The 19,791-nt window shown below is 43.4% G+C and overlaps 1 protein-coding gene across 6 annotated transcripts in view; it reads right to left on the bottom strand.

Annotated features, from left to right (window-relative positions):
- Positions 1–19,791, bottom strand: part of PRR5 (proline rich 5) — a 94,046-nt gene that overhangs the window by 46,310 nt on the left and 27,945 nt on the right. For 3 of the 6 annotated variants that reach the window (XM_064516901.1, XM_064516911.1, XM_064516905.1), the window contains one exon: positions 9,127–9,380. The exons of 1 other annotated variant lie outside the window; for it this stretch is intronic. In XM_064516901.1, coding sequence (XP_064372971.1) covers positions 9,127–9,257 — 131 coding nt within the window. In that variant the 5' untranslated portion in view covers positions 9,258–9,380. Of the gene's footprint in view, positions 1–9,126; positions 9,381–9,445; positions 9,578–19,791 lie in introns of those variants that run through there. 2 more of the 6 variants (XM_026114032.2, XM_064516919.1) reach the window with 2 other exon arrangements.

The raw sequence follows: 19,791 nt of genomic DNA, 5'->3' as shown, positions 1-19,791 counted from the left end.
AAGCTACGCTGTGCACATCCTCCCGAGGGTCTGGTTTTATTAGTGACTCCACAATGCTGTTCTTCCAAGCTTTGCAGCCAGCTTTCCCCTGATCATGCTGTGCTGGAGCCTGGTGAAATGGAGTGACAAGCAGCTTTCGAGTCCTGCAGAGCAAAACCAGGGCCAGATTTGCCTGCCCTGAAGGGGCCAGGATTTGGGTTTGGCCTGTCTTGTGAAGAAGAGCCAAGGTGAGTTCTGCTCAGCAGAAGTCTAATGGAAGAAAGCCAGGCTCCTACTAGCAGGAAAGCTCAGCAGCACTTCCAGATGCATTCAACAGCATTCTGCAAGTCCAAGGTATCACTACAGGGTCAGAACAAGACTTGCTATTGCCAGCTTAGAGTCCTGCAGATGAAAAATATGTTAAAAGGTATGCTATGAGTGGGGGACAGTCCCCCACATCTTGCTAACAGTTTCTGAACAGTGGCTTCAGCGACTGTAGAACAAATCTGCCTCCACATTACAAAAAAGTGCTTCCTTTGACAGCAGGCCTGACAGAGGGCCTCCGGGGGCTGCAGCGCTCCTCAGCAGATTGAGTGCTAAAAAACATTGTCAAGCAACGCTAACAGGGCCATCCACATCCAAGGGGTGTAGTCTGAAGATGAGAGAGGGAAGCTTAGTGCCATGGAAGAAGCCAAGAGGAGAGCAAGAGAACACTATGACTATGGAGTTGAAGTCCCAAAAATATCAAGTTCTTTTAGGTTTCAGCTGGAGTAGAAGAAGCCCCTTTTGGTGACTCCACCAAGAACACACTGCAGGGTTGCATACTTGCTGTCGGCTGTGCTCAGCTTGGCGGCTGTGGCCTGGAGTCGGCTCCAAGGCTGGATCCAGCCACACGCAGTTGCTCACCATCACAGAGGTGGGATGTCCTAGCAGGCACTGTACCAGGAAGCAGTGGAGTGTGCGTGGGGACCACAGCCACCCGCGTTAAACCTTCTCAGGTTCACAGCATGACAGACCTTTTTAGCACTTGCTGAGAGCAGAGGAATGGGAAGGAAGGTAAAACTGACGCACTATATTCACTTATAGATTAGAAATGCAGACACAACACTGAACAGTAAAGAGACGCGCTGTTAGAAAAGTTCAGCCTCATTTATCTGTGGAGAAAGGAAATCAAAAGTGGCTGGAAAGTGGCAGGTGAGGGATATGACCCACTGTGCAGAAACGCACAAGCAGATCAAAATAGAAATCATTATTCTCATCTCTCTTTTGTTCATCTGAGAACACTTCCAAGGTGTTAAGCACTTCCAGACACACGGTGGTTCCTCTTCCCCCCATACACTCATGTGCACAGACATACACTAATAATCCAACCCAGCATATTTTGGCTGGCTTGAACAGCTATACTCAATTTACAATTATTTCAAAATTGGCAGCTAAATGCCTTGGTATACAGTGAAGCGACCTGGATGCACTTAATGTTATGAGGAATATGTGAAGTACGATTAATGTAGTGGATAAAACAAGCAGTCTTTACACGCTCTTCTGATTTGGAAATGAACTTTGCAATGTTCCCTGCCATCCTGCTGTAGAGAAGAATGACTAAATCTCTCCTTGTAGCCAGTCTGCTCCCTCTTTTCCACTCTGGCACTCTTCTAAATGAGGGGGAGGTTTTTCTTTCCAGCTTAACAGGTCCAATGTTACTCCTCAGAGAAATAATAGAGAGCAAGCTTTCTTAACAAGAGCTAAGGGGACAGATTGCAAGCATTTAAGTTATGGCCTTTGTAGTAGAGCTGCACCTACTTAAAACATCCTAGTGGTGATCTTCTAATCTGCCTGGGATCTTCTGTGCAGTCAAGGAAAATCTGCCTTGTCCACATGACAAGCCTTGGCCCTGCTATGTTTGCCAGCTGCCTTTCCTTCCCACCCCAGGAATGCAGGAATGCAGTCCCAGACTGCAGACAGTGCGGGAATGTCACAGTGATCTGGTTTGCGATGCTTGCTCCAGGGGCAAAGAGGATTTGGAATAATCAGGATGCTATTGGTGGCCTAAGTTGGTGTCAGCACAGTAAAATGCTTAGCTTAAATCTTCTTAGTTACCCTAAGCTAACCAAAACCCCTTGCTTAAATCAAAACAATACCATGGTTTCTGTAATGAGTATTTGTTTAAAAGGGTTTAGTCAGAATGGTACAACCTTTTGTACCATAAGAAAGCCTTAGCTGGGGCTTACATACAAAAGTCCTGCAAGATGCCTGAAGTGGGTGGATCTCCTTTACTTGTGCCTGCCACCAGTCTCCACTGAGGCTTAAGTCAAAATGTATGTAATTAAATTTATATTTTAATAGTTCAACCTAAATTGAAAATGCTTTATAAACTCTCCTCTGTAACTATTTTACAACATGAAAGTTAATAATGGGTGTAGTCATGCACTGATATTACTATCAACATCTTGCCTGTAGTCACTGTGTGTGTAAATGTGTGATCACAGGCACAAGAACAAAGCAGCGCAGAGGACACAAAAAGAGCCCAGGCCCAAAAGGGATCATAAAAAAAAAATCTGTTCCTGAACTGCCCATGCTGAGTGCTGAGTAGGGTCACAAGCTCCCATCGAGATCAGACCCCAGACTATTTTATATATAGGATTATGAATGCTTTTGTTTTACTGTATTGTTCCAGTAGGCACATATTCCATGGAAAAGTAAAAGACGTAACCTCCTGCTCTTGCAACAGTGCACTTTCTTCTGCTTAAAGAAATGAGCAATTTCTAATACTCCCCCACCAGTATTTTCTGGTGGGATAAGGGGGACCCTAAAGCTCTGTGTGCCTGAGCCGTGCACATTTGAAACAATATCCAATCAGTCTCCCACTGCGACAGAATGCACATCTCAGAATTTTAGGATTATGGTATTTCTTGAAGGCATAATATCAATTCATTAGCCAGCTCCTCAACTGGTACAAACCAAGGTGAACTGCTGTGTGAACCTGAATCTGAGCACGAGGAGACTTTGTGCAGACACCCTTCCATACTAATGTAAGCCATGAGTCATTCTTGGTCTGAAGACCATGGCTGGTATCCACAAGAAGAAAATGTTTGGAGAAACCAGCAGTGGGGCAGAAAGAAGCCTGGGAAGAAGCAAGGGTCAGTGGGTGGGCAGGGCTCTTTCTTAGATACTGAGAGAGAGAAGAATAGCAGGCGTAAGCTGTCTGTAGGGGTGGAAATCAGGCCTGGAAAACTGCAAATACCAGTTCTGAATAGAAAACAAAAGCCTACGAAAACTTAAGAACTTAGTAGAATCATGTCAATCTTGCCAGTAATTCAATTTTGAAGTAAAAAACAGACAAAAAATGTTTTGATAATTACCATTCTTTTGTTTTTAGAATTAAGACAAACTGTGAGATGACTCCAGCAATGTATTGTACTTGTCTATCCCACAGTTGCCACAGATTGCAGTTGATTGCCAAAATAAAACTAACCATAATCAAGAAGGTATATGAACTTAAAACATTAAAAAAGCAGCCCAGCAGAATATGACATTTCACCTAACTCTTTGGAGAGACTATTCATTCTGCATTTGCCTGACTTCTCCAGAGAAGAACAAGGCTGTGGGACTCACTCTTCTGCAACCCAAAATGTGAGGAACAGCTACAGCCCAAACAGCAGCACAGACTTCCCCCACCACACGCTTTAGCAGGAAGGGATCTGGAATGTGTAAATCTCCAAAGCACAAGTTTGATTCTGCCGACACTCCCAACCAGCAGAACCCTGTAAGTGCCAGGACCAAGAGGGTGGGGTTTATTATGATGATTTTTACACAGTACAAAGCCACTGCCTGACTCACCTGATATCACCAAAACATAGATTTCACTTGGGTGTCTAGCTGACCACCCAGATGCCACTGCCTTTTGTAAGCGGGAGGGTGTCTCCCTCCGGTATTTAAGCATCATCTTTGTTCTTCCACTGACATTTCTAAGAAACTGAGGAGGAAAACTATTACGATTAAAACACTGTTTTCTGTCAGCTCAGAAACAGTTTGATCATTGAGGAACGACTGCAAAATTGGGGTCACAAGTCTCTGTCTGAATTTGGACCTCCTGTTTGCTTTGACCATGGTCATGGTCCCCTCAGTTTGTTATTTCCTGGCAAAGCAGGTGGCGTGACCCAAGTTTTTGTTTGTGCACAGCACGCAGGTAATTTTTGTTCTCTAAAGCAGCCACTACCTTCATATGCAAACAGCATGGGTGAAAATACCACAGCATTTTTGTTTACTGTTTGCAAATTCTCCTGTTTAAAGAGCTCCAAGCAAACAGTCAGTCAGCAAAAACAATGCCATGTGAATAATCACACACTACTAGTACAGCATAGTTAAAGGGCAACATTTTCAAAAGGGACTAAGTGACTTAGAGCTCATCTTACTTTGGACTGTTACTGGAATAGCTAATATATCAATAATTAACCTGATATACTTTCATCTAAGCCTCCTTGAAGACACTCTTGTTCCAGAATAAAAGTCCATCTTCCAGAATTAGCTTAATTCAGTTTGGAAAATCCCATTTTCAGAACCAACCACAGCTTAAGTCCTGGTGGGATCCCACAGGCTTTCCATGAGGCCCTGTTTCTTTCAAAACAAGATCTCAGCTTCTAATCCCTTTCATCTCTGAAATTTCTACTCAAGGTAAAACAATCTGCGGAGAGGGATAGGCTGCAATTATGCACTGGATCATACAAGTGAAAATACACTGGCCTGCCAAACTGAAAGCCTTCAAAGCATTTTAGAGACATTAATTCACTAACTTCACCACATATAAGCACTGCTGTTGCATATGAAAAGGTTGAGACAGGTGAAGGGACTTCCCTAAGGTGTTCCAAGGAGTTAATGCCTCTGTGCAGTGTAGGACTCAGAAGATTTTCGCTTCCAGTTACAGCTGTACCCAAGGAAGTACAGATACGTCTGGAGGGCTAAGGAGTAATTCTTTCTTCTCTCTCTGCTTTCTGTTACTGCAGCCCAGGCTAGCACATGCTCCATGCACAGTGGTAGCTGCCAGCTGCGAAGTCCTTTCATTTCACAACACTGTCCTTCCTCCCCACCCTGCAGCATGGCTGAGTCTGTCCCTCACTCACACCAAATGCTCCAAAGAGGGCTGCAATTAAAAGGCCGAGAAGCAGAAGTTGGTCCTCAGGCAGATAGAGATATTTCTAAGTAAACACTAAATATTGGAAATGAGAACATTTCCTAGTAGAAGTATTAGATAAGTATGCTGGTCCGGAATGTTTTCTCCATTAGGAAAGCCTTACTGTGATCTGAACATTCATTTTTAATTAGAAGACGAAATATGGTTCCCATGACTGTAAAAATTAATTTATAGCAAGCTATTGTGCGTATTACAACCCTGTAAAAATTAGCCCAAACTACAAAACTCTTTCCGATTCCATATGTCTCCTCAGATTTACTGCTGATCTCACTAATGTAACAGGCATCTCATATTTATTTTCTTCGCCTTTTCTTTGCTGTCTCCTACTCCTTTACATTTCCAGAAGTCTTCTCCCTTTTCTTATACCAAAAGGGATATAAGTGTCTTTCACTAGAGGCTTTCCCACAGCAGACCTCTGACGGTATCGAGCCCTGATTAGGCAGCCTGCGCTAGCTCAGGCACAATGAAAACCTCTCAATGGATCTTATTTGCCCTGAGAGGGGCCCCTCTGGCTAGCAAGCTAAAGATTATAAACCCTGGGTTTCTCGGTCCAATTGGTTTAGTCAGCATTCAGCCTTCATTTTTTGCCTGAAGCAGGAGGGGGGGGGAAAAAAGGAATCAAAGACAATGCTAGTGAAAAAATCTAAGCTATTTTAATCCAATGCAAATTCTGTGAGCTGTAATGAAACTGTATTGTTCCACTAGGTTGCTTTTTGGGGCCGGTGAATGGGTGTATAGATCTTTTGGGGTTCATGGGAGAGCAAGCTCAGAAGCAGCCACGCTACAAAGTCTAATTTGCATAACAGTAGGCAGCCGTTTGGCACCCGATTTCCCTTTGATCTAACAGTTTCAAGAAGTTTTGCAGCACTTTAGCTTTGAGGTGAAGGAAGGCTGTCAGGGAGGAAAAAACCTTCCTTGCTAGGATCAAACGCTATGTGCCCCGCACAAATTGAGCCCAGCCGTGAGGCTCCTGCCATTTGCTCTCCCGCGATCTCAGAGAGCAAGCGGCGCCCAAGCAGTCGTAGGGCTGAGAGCAGTCTAAGCACTGATGGAGGGGACATCACTGGGCAGCCAGACAGCAGTCACAAAGCCAGCAGTGAGCGCACAGCAATGGAGCAGCTCTCTGCAGAAGGTCCCACCAGCAAAACTCTTGCTCAGCAGAGTGCACACTGGACCAGCAGGGCCGAGGCACCCTTCGCTCCACCTCCAAGGACTGACTTTCTCAGCAGTTCCCTGTGGGGCAGAGCCTGCCATAGGGTTGTACTTTACCTTTCCCCACATCAATTTTGATGAACGTGGTTCAAAGCCTCTTTCAAAAGCAGATGCACGCACACCACACCCAGGCACAGCTGCTAACATTAAGCAAGAAACCAACAGTACATTTAAATATAGAACAGTCAGGCTTGGTGAGAGGGAAGAGCGCTTCTGGTGTATCTTGACTTCCTTCAGCAGCAAGAATGCTCAATATTTCACAGAATAAAACAACACAAATGATTCTTTTATACGGAAGCACAAATATTCCCACAAGCCAAAATGCAGCACGCTAGTCCTTTGTTGGGGCAAGTGTTTTAATTTTACCGGGGGGGGGGGGGGGGGGAGAACCCTTTCACAGCCTAATATTTTGAAAACTCACCAGAATTTTCTAGTGAGTCCAAGTTTAAAAGCCCAGTTTGGGATACAGATTTTAGGCTCTCTCAAGGAGAGCTGAAGACCAACTCTCTGAAACCAGCTCTCTGAATATCAAGCCCTGTTACACATGTCAAAATGGGCATGCACTGGTCATAGGTGAAAACTACAACAGACAACTTCTTAATACAGCTAATCCAACATCATTTAGGCCCTGGTTTTCCTGAGGATCAATTCCAATTTTATAGCCTGCAGAATACCTGAGATTCTTAAAACCAAGAGAGGATATGAGCCTTTTTATGTCTGAAAGAAGAAGTACCCTCATTCTCTCTTCCCCTCTGGGGAAAGCGTTGTGCTATTAAGTGAGAAATAGAGGGTTTTCATTTAGTCCATGCAGTGCAACTCTTTTATAATCTGTGTTACTTGTCGCAGCTTTGGGGAACAGCTAGTGCAGACACGCAGATGCCCCCCTCACTTGCTGACTCAGGTAGCTCAGGCCTGGTGCCCTCCGGCAGCAGCCCTGTGGGTGCTTCCCAAGGGATTTCAGAGGCACGTGCCACAGGACTATGGGGATGGCAGTGCCAGCCGTGCACAGGGGACAGGCCAGTCATGGCAAGAAGGAAGGGTTAGGCACGAGTTCACACAAAGCGGTGACAAGATTACTCACAGACATATATTTCAGTAATATGTGATGTCACACTCGGTTAACCATTTTGATGAAATACACATACATGAAATACACTGATAGAAAACCGCTTTCGGCCAGAACTATGCCTGTCTTCTCCAACTTAAAACAATGAATTCTCCTTTTGCCCCAGCTCACTTAATAAAAACTCCCTCATTTGACTTTCCTTGCAAATACCAGCTAAAATGGGAACATTTTCCGCTTCCAAACGAGGACTTCTTTCGACTTGTCCCTGTGCCTGGAACTCTTCCTCTTCCCACCGTGCCTGGCACTGACCCTATTCCCCAGTCAAATCTGTCCTGACAACTCACTTCCCCACAAGACCTGGAAACGCTAATCCCTGCCAATAAAAGCTGTCAGCGCACCATTATGGGAAAGCTTGGAAGATCGCATTCTGTCACCTTGGTTCACACCAAGTAGTATCTTCTTCCCTGCTGATTCCAGTGGGGCTACCGGCCAAGTGAGGGACTAATTGACATAAGCCAAGGTAGCAGGATCTAGCCTTTAATTAGCACCACCGTGCAGACCTCTGGAGCATCCTTGGGTCATTCAAATAGCAAGATACTCTGAGCAGAAACTCCTCCTCTTTTGTGACTAGAACAGTTTCAGTGCTTAGTGTGCTGCTGGCATTCAACAAATAATTCCTAATAGAGGCATGAGTATACAAATACTGAGGTGAGAGGGACAGAAGATGTAATATTTTGTAATCCTTTTTTTTTGCTCAGAATTGAAATACTTTTAACAAGCACATCTATAATTCACTGATATTTTTACTTCCTAGAACTGGATCTCCAAACTATTCTAAAACATTATGGATGACACTTTCCAAGCCAGGTGACCCAGGAAATTAAATTTCATTTGCAAAAAGGACAAAAGAATATAATTCCTAATGACGTAGAGAAGACTTAGACTTATCTTTAAAAGATGAATGTCACTGAAAAGGTTGTTAAGATGCTTTCTGAATTTCTACCCTAAGTGAAACATTCACCAGAAAATGTTTTCCTGTTTTTTTTTTTTTGTCAGACATTAATAGAATTCAAATTTATAAACAGGGTAAAGAAAACCATCATGGATTATTCTTTCTCATCCAAAATGCGTGCATATACACATGCATGGAGATGTTTACATTAACGTGAGTAAAATGAATACGCTTTGTCATATCTGGATCAACAAACAGCTATATGTATAACAGCTATATATATATATATATATAGGTATGCAGCTAAAGATAATACATACAAATTTTAACCATCTCTACTTTTTTTTTTTTTTTTAAACTAAAACAAAGCAAATAAACCTTGAATGAAAACATCCAGAAAGAGGCAAAGACGTAATTGTGGCTTGAAACAAGCCTTTGTCTGTCACAACGAAGAGCCAGCTGAGCCAGCTGCAGGAAACTCTTTTCTATCAGCCTTCTGAGAAAGGTTAAAAGCGACTTGAAAAAAGCCGCTTGGGTCTCTTCCTGAGCGCTTATTCTGGTAGGTGTAACAGATTAACGCAGAAGCCCGCAGTATTATAAAATTCAAGTCGGGAACAAGCCACCCTGGACCATGAAGCCGAGCGAGAGGATACCTGTGCATTAATCGCACCAGCTGCTATGGAGAGCTGGGAGGCTCCAGGGTAGTAAGTACATGGTGCAAGACCTTACCTGTTCCAGGTAGCGTTGGAGCAGGCCCGTCGCTGCTGGGTCCCCCGCTCATCCAAGGCTGCCTGCTCTCTCTTGCCCAGATCACTGAGGCTGGGCGAACTCATGAACTTCAACCTGCGAAGAGTCCTCATGGTCAAATGTGTGTTTGCGCGTGGCAGCTACAGATACACCATCCTTTTTACACACACACACACGCAGCCGGAGCAGCAGCAGCAATGCGAGCAGTTCTCTCCGTTTGCTGTTCAAAAAAGAAACTTAAAAAAAAAAGAAGAGAGAACCAGTCTCTACGGAGCACACCTCTGCCAGCAAGAAAACAAACCTTTAATCAGATCAACTCTGACGTCATAAGCTGTGGTTAATAATTTCTCCAGTCCTTTTAAAAAATAAAAGTCCAACTCCTTGCTGCTGCTTTAACACTGGGAAGGGGCCCCTTTTAACCAGCAGCTGCCCAAAGTGCACAGCTGTCCCCTCCCCGGGTCCCCTGCCCCAGCAGTGAGGAGCTCATCCAGCACGCTGCATGCTCCACCTGGCCTGGGAAGTGCCCTTCTCCTCAGCTGCCTTTGGGGGGGCTGCTAGCATTTCTCCCTCTCTCCCTCGCTGCACTCATAAATGGAAATGAAACTGGAGGGCCACAGACAAAAAAAAACCCCAAGCAACCAATACTGACGCACAGAGACTTTATTGGAAAGTTTCATAACTGCCTGTGCCCTGCCACGTTACGACACTGCACACACGCGCTCTCGCTCGCTCTCACTCATACATAGACATACGCGCGCTCCCGTGCTCACCCTCTCCCATACACACACAGAGCACAAACTCGCCGCCTGCCTCGGAGGCTGCTGAAGCTGAAAGTGTCACATAAGCCACAAGACTGAAAGTATTTAAAAAACAATGCAACTGCAAAATGAAAAGTGGAAGTTTGGGTTTGTCATTTTGAGGAATTTCTGGTTGTGCATAAAAAAAGCTAATGGTTTGTCTTTTTTTTTTTTTAATTGAGATAACAGCTGCACAACTCGGAGCATACTTAGCATCTACAAAACCCCCAGGTGCCTTATCTTCAAAGGAAAAATCTTTCTGACTGCAGCACTGGAGCTAAAGGATATGCTGCTACAAGACTCTAGCCCATGTTTGGCATCTTGTCACTCATTCAAGATTCTGTTTTAAATTCAGAAGTGCCTTTCTCATCTGTTGGGAAGCAACGTAAAAAATACAGTGATTAGCTTTCTCAAAAGAAAAAAAAAATTGTGATAGAGTGAGCCAGAGTATAAGAACAGCACTTCTGTTGCTAAGGCATTTGTCTGCAGATACCCTGCGAAAAGCTAGCAGGACTCCTTGCAGAGTACGGTCGTACTCAGCAGAAGGTGACTGGAATACAGGGGAACTTATAATTGCTTTTTCCCCCCACTTTTTATTCATTCTTTTCATTTGTGATAATCTGTTGCCTAGATCCAGGCTATGTTTGGATTTGCTTGTGTCCAAACACCTCAGTGCTTACATTACAGAAGAACTGAATTTTTCACAGTGAGGGCTGCCCTACCTGCATCAGTTACTGACATTATTTTAGTAAAAACTGATTCCTTTCAGTATTTGCCAAAACTCAGCTAAGCTTGTTGCATACAAACATTTACTTCTAAAATCTGTATTTGGTATTCTCATTATGGGAAGCAGTTGCAGAACTATCTGGGGAAAAATCCATTCTTAATTTGGGCTAGTTTTAGTACTAGTAGTAGTTTCAACCTGCTGCTTGGATTAGCTATATACTGATTGTCCTTCCCAAAGTAAAAATCCAAAGTACACAAACAAGCATCACAGTAGATAGCATATAACATTGCACTTTGGAAGGGATCTATAGCTTCAAATCTAACCTGTGTACAAAGACATTGCTATCCCTCCTCTCTTCCAGATGTTTAAATCCTTCAAACAAACGAACAACAATTCACTATGTACATAGCAGCAAAAGGAAAACAACCACAACAATATATCACTGTATTCTAAGCAATGAGATGGCTTCGACAGCACACAAATCAGCGACCAAAAATAGATACAGCAGAACACTGCTTTGTTCAAATAGGATGAAGGGCACTCGGAGAGCAGGGGAGCGCAGCTCTACCTGAGCTTCTGGGGAGGGAGTGGATAAACGGGCATCTACCCTGGTAGTGAAACAACCAGTGAGATAAACCTGTGGTAATACCCTTCCATCTAATTTCATTTTCCACCTAGCTTGGATGCTAAACCTTTTCTGCTTCTCACTTCTGTCAATTTGCTAGGCCTTACAACACATGATTATACTGGATTAAATCTTTGGAATTTCAACTCCTTATTGCCTTGTTGACAGCACTGGAGACTTTATAAACTGTACACTGATGATGCCAGTATGCCAGCAACTACATAATAATGTTTAAACTGCTTTCTTTTTCTTAAAATCCTCAACTTGCTAACTTGACTGAACCCAGGGAGCTGCTGTGCCAACCTTTGATACACCAGACAATGCTGCAGAAAGTAGTGCTTGGCTTCCTTGTAAAACACTAAATCTTAAGAGAAGAAAAAAACCCCTCTCTTTCCCTCTGTATCTTGAAATATTACACCTACAGAAGTCAGATTATTTCTATGTCACCCCATCAATCTCAGAAAGCAGTACTAGACTCTGAGTCTACATATGCACAAAGGACAAGGGAGAAGCAGCATCCCAGTTTCCTCTAAAACTTCCGACTGAGGTGACAAGGGCAGGCTTTGTCTGCACTTCCTCCTCCAAACTATGATTCTACCTGATCAAATGTTGATTTAGGATAAAATATATCATTTTCAACATGGGTTACCTCCATCCACAATTACAGAGTAATACTTCACATTTACATTGCGCTGTTCTTCCATGGACATCCTTGACTTCTTAGTCATTCATTAATTCAGCCTGAACAGCTCTTGGGTGTGAAGGTAAAATGCATGATCCGCATTTTATCATCTATAGTGAAGAAAAGAAAGGCGATGCGATGTGCCCAGGCCATGCAATGGGTGGGCGGCAGAGCTGCTGAGAGCCCCCAGGATGACTACCTCCCCCTGTGGCATGCTCCCGCAGGGATGCTTAGGGACTAGCAGAGTACTCCTGGGAGGCCGGAGAGGGATGCAGAAGAGAGAGCTCCTCGCCAGCAGTTGCAGGATGGCCGTTTCTCCGTAGCCACTTCTTAATGGAGTTGTTGCAATACAGCACTGCTTCAGGATTAAGAGGCTAAACAGCAGAGATTGCTCGCTATTGGTCATGAAGAGCGATGGAAGCGCCGACCGAATGACTGGGAGGGTGGGAAGGACAGAGGACTGGCGGGAGCCCTCCTGTAGGCTCCGTAATGAACAGTACAAGCTTCTTAAATAGAACAACTGCACTCAGCACATTTTCAGAGCCGAGACTGTAAAGTACTGTTACATTAATTCATTTCATCCCAGCATGCTGTACACAGTGCTAATATCACTATTTTGCACACAAGAAACCTGCAGCTCAAAGGTTAAGTGATTTATTCAAAGACATGCAATAATCTCAAGAGCATGGAAGGAACATCGCCGGTACCCTCCCTTCCCCCTGCAACATTTCTCCTCCTGACAACAGGCCTGTCTCTACCAGAAACTCTTCTTCCATCTGTGAGGCCCACATGCTGCAGGTGACTCTGCATGGTAAGCCCCTAAGCCTGCCCAAAGCGCCCCAGAGGTAGGGGGAATTCTGTGTGGCTGCAGCAGCCTGTCCACATAGAGCTATCTCAAAGCCTAAAATAATGCACAGGTATGTGAGTATGTGCTGACTGTCCCAGAGATTTTATGCTGCTGCTACAAGACAACGGTAAGATACACATAGAGGGCCGCATAGTAAATACAGCTTTTAAAAAACTCATCAAGGGTAACGGTGTAGTTACCTGCTGGTATGCATATAAGGCATGCAATGGTCCAAGTGGGAGTTGTGGTTTAATGATCGCATTGCTGTCCCCTGCAAATGTGAAAAAAATTCCAGGCAGACCTCTCCCAAAGCACAAGCTTGGTTGTATTTGCTTAGAAAATGAAAAAAGCCAACATTTTATTTACCTAATGTTATATTAATCTTTACAGTATAATCATATTGTCTTCCTGCAAGTTTCTTTCTGGCTGTAATGAGAGGGAAAAGAAAGCAAAAGAAACAAATGTTCACGAACAGAAACAGTAAGAAATTCACAGTTTATGAAGCTCACAGACAAGCTGCCAATGCTGTGATTATTCTGGGCCAGCTTAGCTTGTCTGCTGCTATACAGTTACGCCATTACAACGGCAGGTTAACACTGCAGTGATAATGGTGCAAGTGTGAGGATATAATCAGTAAGAAAATTTGTTATGTCAGCTTTATTCACCAGAGCTTTGCCATTTAAAAAACAATTCGGTGAAGATAAACTTTAATTGAAAAAAGCCTCCCAGTAATTTACGTATTTCCCTTTCTCTTTGGGGGAACAGAGCAGAAATCTCTATAGAAATGCTGAATAGTATGCGCTCTGCAAGTAAAGAACAAAGACGTAAAATTTAGCTATGGCAGAAAAGAGTTAAAAAACTCCCAAGACAAATGCACTTTAGTTTTTCATAAACCACACCACAAAACTTAGGACATGCCTCAACACATGCCAAAGCTCAGGAATTAGTCTTCTGAAAAAACACACTTCTTAAAGGCACAGCACGTCCTGCTGCACCAGCAGAGGAGGGGGAAGGTGGAGCGAGAGGAGGAGATGTGACTATCAGGAAAAAAAATAAAATGAGTGGAGGGGGAAACGAAGTTGCAAACCTTATGACTCATCAATTCTTTTGCTACAATATCCACAGAAGGCTCCTTTATCATCAGAAAACAAAGAATAAAGAGAATAAAGAAAGTATAAAACCAAAGAGGCAACTATTTAAACCCTCCCCCCGCCATCCCACTCACTCGCTGCAAACTCTGGAGATAAAGGCGCTCTCAAGGACAGTTTCTGCCTGTCATCTATTGAGGCTGGTCATAGGACAGCCTTGGTTTTGTTAGTCCTTTGTTTTATTTCCACCCTCACCACAGCCAAACACTGATTTATAGGAGACTTGGGTTTATGGGGCCATCTCTACAGCATCAGAACATCTCCTGTGCGTTCTCGTGCTTCTGTGACCTGTGATGGATGGTGCCTGCATGACCACACGGTTTCTCTCCTTCAGGCAGAGCTGTGCTATCTGCTTCCTCTCCGCACGTTCTCTGCAAGGACTCACACGTGAGGCTTCTTTGCCTTTTCTGCTATGAGCAAGAAGAAATGCTAAAAGACAGTTAGTTACTCCTTCCTAAGCAAGCAGAAGGTGACACCTAAGAGTCCTCTCACTAGTGCTAGAAAAGGACGATCTGGCCTCCCTCGCCATTTTTGCGGTAACATCCATGGATGCAGCCCATCCTACAAAACTTCAGATCTGACCCGCAGCCTGCCACGGCTGCTGCATTTCCATCGCCTGCCTTGGGGACAGACTTGCACCAAATAAGGACGCTCAAAATCATTACGGCCTGTGGAGGATCAGGGCCAATTTCCAGGAAATTCCCCTCAGACTGTTGTTCAGTATGAGACAGAGTAATATGCCTGTGCCTAGGAGACTTTCTCAGCAGAAACAAAACCTGTACCTGAGCAAAGGACCTGCAGCAACAATCGTTTTGTTTCACAGTCTTGTGTTGGACAACATAGTTTATCTGTTCACTGGCTGCTTGTGCCTCTCAGTCTCCCCACCTTGCTCCCTCCTTCTCACCTTCACTCCTCACTCTTGTGCTGCCTCTTCCTTTTCAGTTTTCAGCTTTCTCAGTTAGCTAACTCTTTCTCAGGAAAAATTTTAAAGCGAAAAAGAGATGGAAAGGAAAGAGCAAAAGGAGATAAAACCACTGGTACTAACACACTGCTTGCAAACCGCTCTTCAGGTGGCTTTAAGGGAATCACTTCTTTGTCTTGTCTGTTTGGACAGTGAGCTCTTCTTCAGCAGAGGTGCCTTTTCACTCTGTACTATAACTAGCAAAATCGGGCCCTGAGCTCAGAGCGAGTTCCTGGTCACTAACCTAATATAGCATAGGACATCAATCTAGTAATATCTATACGGAAATCTTTGCTCAAAACATCTACAAAATCCCTTCCTCTTTCCCAGGAGAAACATTCGGTTTACAAAACATAACAATATACAGAGTACTTAAAACACAGTAGATTGCTAAATCTTTTATCCTTGTCCTCCAGGAGACAGGAATTAGGACTGGTAGCCTGGAACAGGACTGCTATGGCCCCATTCAAAATACCAAGTTTTCCATCAAAAGGCAATTCCTCTAGCTCATATCGCTCCTCATTATCTCTTTGCAGGTTCTGGGAGTTGGAGTTAGTGCAGTGATTAGAATGAACGTGATAGTTATGTTGGAGGACGTGAGGATCAGTGCTTTGAATTAGAGGACCTGTAGCATTACCACCTCCCATTCAGATCACGTCCAAAGAAGGAGGAGGGCTTCTGAGTATCAGCCATGGCCATAGCAAGTTTCAGTATTGCCCACTCACCAAATTCACAACCCATTGCAGCGCGTATCATACAAACTCCAAGGCAAGCACACAACATTGCTATTAAATGGAAACTCGTCAAACCTACAACTGTGATTTAGAAACTAAAGTTTGACGGTTCTGATCTATAAGCAAATCAAATGTTTAAAATACTTCGTGCTTTTATTACCAGATCATGAGATATTGGAAAATTAATCTTACAAAGTAACTGAGCTCATAAAGCGTATGACTTTTTTCTTCCTGAACTCTGTGTGAAATCTTTCCTAAATTGCTTATCTTGCATAATTTTAATTGGATCCCAGAACACCATGACCTTGATGTAGCAGCCACAGTATCTCAGTGCTGTCTTCCACAGTTATATATGGTACAGTGCTTTCCAAATCTGTGAACCCTGGGAGCTCAGAGTTGTGTGCTGTGCAGTGCTATTTTTCTTATATCCAAACATTTCTGATTCAAGGTCTTCCAAGAATGCTCTGATTGCCTTGGAAGGTCACCAAGATAAAGAGCCCACTTCAATAACTAGCTGAGTTTCCAATAAACTGCACTAGTGGCCAGCTGTTAGTAACAAGTGATATCCTGGCTTTACTGTTAAGGTAGCAAAATGCGAGCATGACTGGAAACATGAACCATGCCTTGAGATTACTGCCACCTCCTGTGCATAACTCACGGAGGTCACTTCCGTACTGACCAATGCCAGAGAAAACTCCGCAAATTTGGGGGATCTTTGATGGTACTACACTACTGTTACTTTAACAGTGCTATAGCTCTCTGGAACAAATCTTACAATCCTGTAAAAGTCACAAAAGCCTAGCCTACAATACAAATGGATTTTTTTTTTTAAGAAGATCTATCATTCTCCTTTGGCACCACATGGATTTTTTTTTTTTAATGGAAAAATTTCCAGAGAGATTTTACAGATAAAATCTAAAATTGCAATTACTGACTATGTGGTTGGACTCAGTAGCTTTTAGCATGCTGGAGGTTTCACGAGGAACTTCAAAATGATGATCTTTGCCATCTTTTCACGCACACACACTTAAACAGTCCCTGCAGAGTGAGATACGGGCAGTGGAAACAGCAATGGTACAAAAGGCCTTCTTCTCACAAATGGTTTTACACTCGTACATTTAAATGTTGATTTCACAAGATCAGCAGGTCCAGCACTATACGACCTCCCACTATCTGCTAAGCCAGTGTTTTCTCAGGAGGCTCAGGGAAACAATCTCAAAGGTAGAGTGCTCGAATATTTTAGACTCAATGGCAAGGTTTGACAAAACTCCTTCCACTCGCTCCCCAGCACATTAGCCAGCCTCAATCGTCAGCCAGACATCAACATGATATCACCATCCAAGTTATCACCCGGAAGGAATGCCTCGTTATCGGGGAGGTAAGGGAAATTCCATTACGTTTCCTTCCAGAAAATGTTTTTTTTCCCCAAAAGGCAGCAACAACTAGAAAACTAGTTGAGGAGCTTGTCTCTCCCTACAGTCTCTGTAAGCACCAGCATCCTCAAGCTATTTGGAAGGTAAGGTGAAAGAACAGAGCTGCTCACACAGAAGTTTTGTGTGTCTCCAGCAGCTCTATTCCTGATGAGTTTTGCTGCTCAAGCTTTCTTGTCCACAGATTTTTCCTCAGTCATTTGAAAAGATCGCTTCTTCAACCTCAGGCTGTATTAACTTTTCACTATGAAATAGTTCAAATTCTGCAAATGTGTAGAAAATTAAAATTCCTGTTTTTTACTGAAAAATGGTAAGATCCTCAATGATTTTTAGGCTTCATGGCATAGGCAGCAGTGAGCCATCCACGATCTTTCAGGCTTGCTGCTGTAAGGCTACTAGTTTTTTAAAGGCCACACAGACCCAGTTTAACAGGACATCAGCTCCCCACTCCAAAGCAGAGAGCTTGAAGGACTAATCTCAAACAAGGTTCCCAACTGGGGAGTTGGGATCCTGGTACTGAAAGCCCTGGGCCACATTACTGGGATGCACGGCTCCGGCTCCTTCATACAGAAAGTCAGGCAGTCCAGGGCTTCCAGCCAGCACCTGCTTGAATCTCATTCTGGGTAGCATACTTGATTTTAGGAAAACCATTAAAAAAAAATTTTTTTTGAAAACCTCTCACGAGTGGGGAAGCGCATACTGTGGGTCAGCTCCACATTCAAATCCCTACCTCATTTTCTTTTAAGGTACTTCAACCTTTAGAAATAAGCTGGTACCAATTTTCACCAGTTGGGCACTTTCAAGAAAAGCTATTCTGACCACCGAGGAGAGGAAGAGGACGGAAGAAGCGTCTGTCTCCTGGAGAAACTGGATTTCGCACATTCTTAGGGTCAAAAACTGGCAAATCTGTTTGTCTTAGTCTACGCACTTTTAAGCGCATCTGAGCTACCTACCAGGTTTCAGCCCAGTGACGTCTGACGGGCCGAAGCTATTAAGTGACAGGTGTGTGCACGCATGGTGGGGTCGGGGGGGGGGAAGGCATTGGAGGACGAGGAGTGGATCTGCCTTCCTGGCACCGCACTGGGGAGAGTAACGTGCCACAGGGAGCAGCCTGGGGCAGGCAGCAGCAGCACGGGTTGTCAGGACATGCATCCACAAAGACTTAGTCTCTACTATGATACTTGGGTACTTGTAATCATAGGGCACCAGTCAGAAGATAAAGGGAAGCAAGTATTTTTCTTTTCTGAACCTCGGAAAGGTCAAATTTGGATTTAATTTTGTTCTGTGTAATGTTTTGGCTTGGTTCTTATTTATTCCAAGTGAGTTCACCCGTTTCTACTGTAGAAATAAAAGGTCATGAAGATGTAGAAGTTTCTCTCCTAAAAGGGATACTCCCTTCTAGGAAATGAATAGCACTGAAGTATACCCAAAAAAAAGGAAAATGCAAAAGTATATTCTGCTCTTGGCAGACGGGTAGAACTGCAAGGATATGGAGCTGTGATCATAGCTGAATGTACTTACAAAACCCACACTAAGAGACAATTTGGATGGCATTTGCCTGCATGAGTTAAGGAATCTGTTTACTCTGACCGATAAAACAGAGCTGGGGAAAAAAGCAAAAGGAAACTTATTGCCGTTTCAGTATAAAGTTGCTGTCTTCCTTTCTGTAGTATCTGCCTGTGCAGCAGTAGGAGGAGCCAGCACAAAGGTGTGGGGAGGCAAGGAGAAGGGAGCAGAGAAGAGAAAGGAAAGGTGAATCACTATGTACATCTAAACAATCCTGGCCCTCAGCTAATACTCCACATGCAAAAAAGGAGGGGTGTGTGTTGGGTATGATGTTCATTTCATTAGTCACCTGTTTTAGAGATTGGCTCCAACTGAAGCTTTTGGACCCAAATTTGAACGCTGATTACTGAGAATGTATAGAATTGAACTTTTTACTCAGGCTGGCATAAAGATAAATGACTTCTCAAATCCAGCTTTTTGGCTCATTGATCCCATCTGAGTTTCTCTGGTTTATTCAGTACAAGAATTTAGTGTGTCATTTGAAAAGTAAATATATCTGACTTCTTCTGCTGGAATAAAATACAAATTTTCAGTGTGCATTTACTGTAGCGTGTTGTTTCCTAACCCAGGCTTTTAACAGATAATCTAGTTCAAACAGAAAATCTGTTTCAAATGTTTTAAAGCATTTCTTAAAAGGCAAAATGCTTTGCGACTCTGTTTTTAGGTACCCAGTACTGTTAAAAACAAAGTTATAGGAGATTTAATTTTTTAAGGCTGAATCCGTAATAACATACAACTACCCTTCTCTATCAGAAGGCTTAAAACTTTTGTGGCCAAAAAACAAAGGCATCCAAAATTATTAGCCACTTTAAGTCCTAATTAAGAGGCTTAATTAAATTTGAGCTGAACCTCAACTCTCGCTCATATTTATCTACTTACTTTTCTTACTACTTTACTCAGGAAATAAAATCTAGTGATCAAAGTCAGGGGCTGAAACAGTTAACAGTCTCAATTCAGTGCAAAAACAGAACACAAGTTCTAAAGAAAAAAATCAATTTTCAAATGAACATCATGATTTTTGTGCCTGGTTATGACTTTTTATGGCCTTATTCTGGCAGTTCTCATTATTTAACTTCTGGAAGATTATTCAAACCTCAGTGAGGTGACTTGTCCGCCTTTTCTTAGCTCTA

This window comes from Dromaius novaehollandiae, chromosome 1 (assembly GCF_036370855.1).
Source record: "Dromaius novaehollandiae isolate bDroNov1 chromosome 1, bDroNov1.hap1, whole genome shotgun sequence".
Taxonomy (NCBI): domain Eukaryota; kingdom Metazoa; phylum Chordata; class Aves; order Casuariiformes; family Dromaiidae; genus Dromaius; species Dromaius novaehollandiae.
Note: the sequence above shows the minus strand (reverse complement) of the source record. Positions and strands in the feature narration are given on the sequence as shown.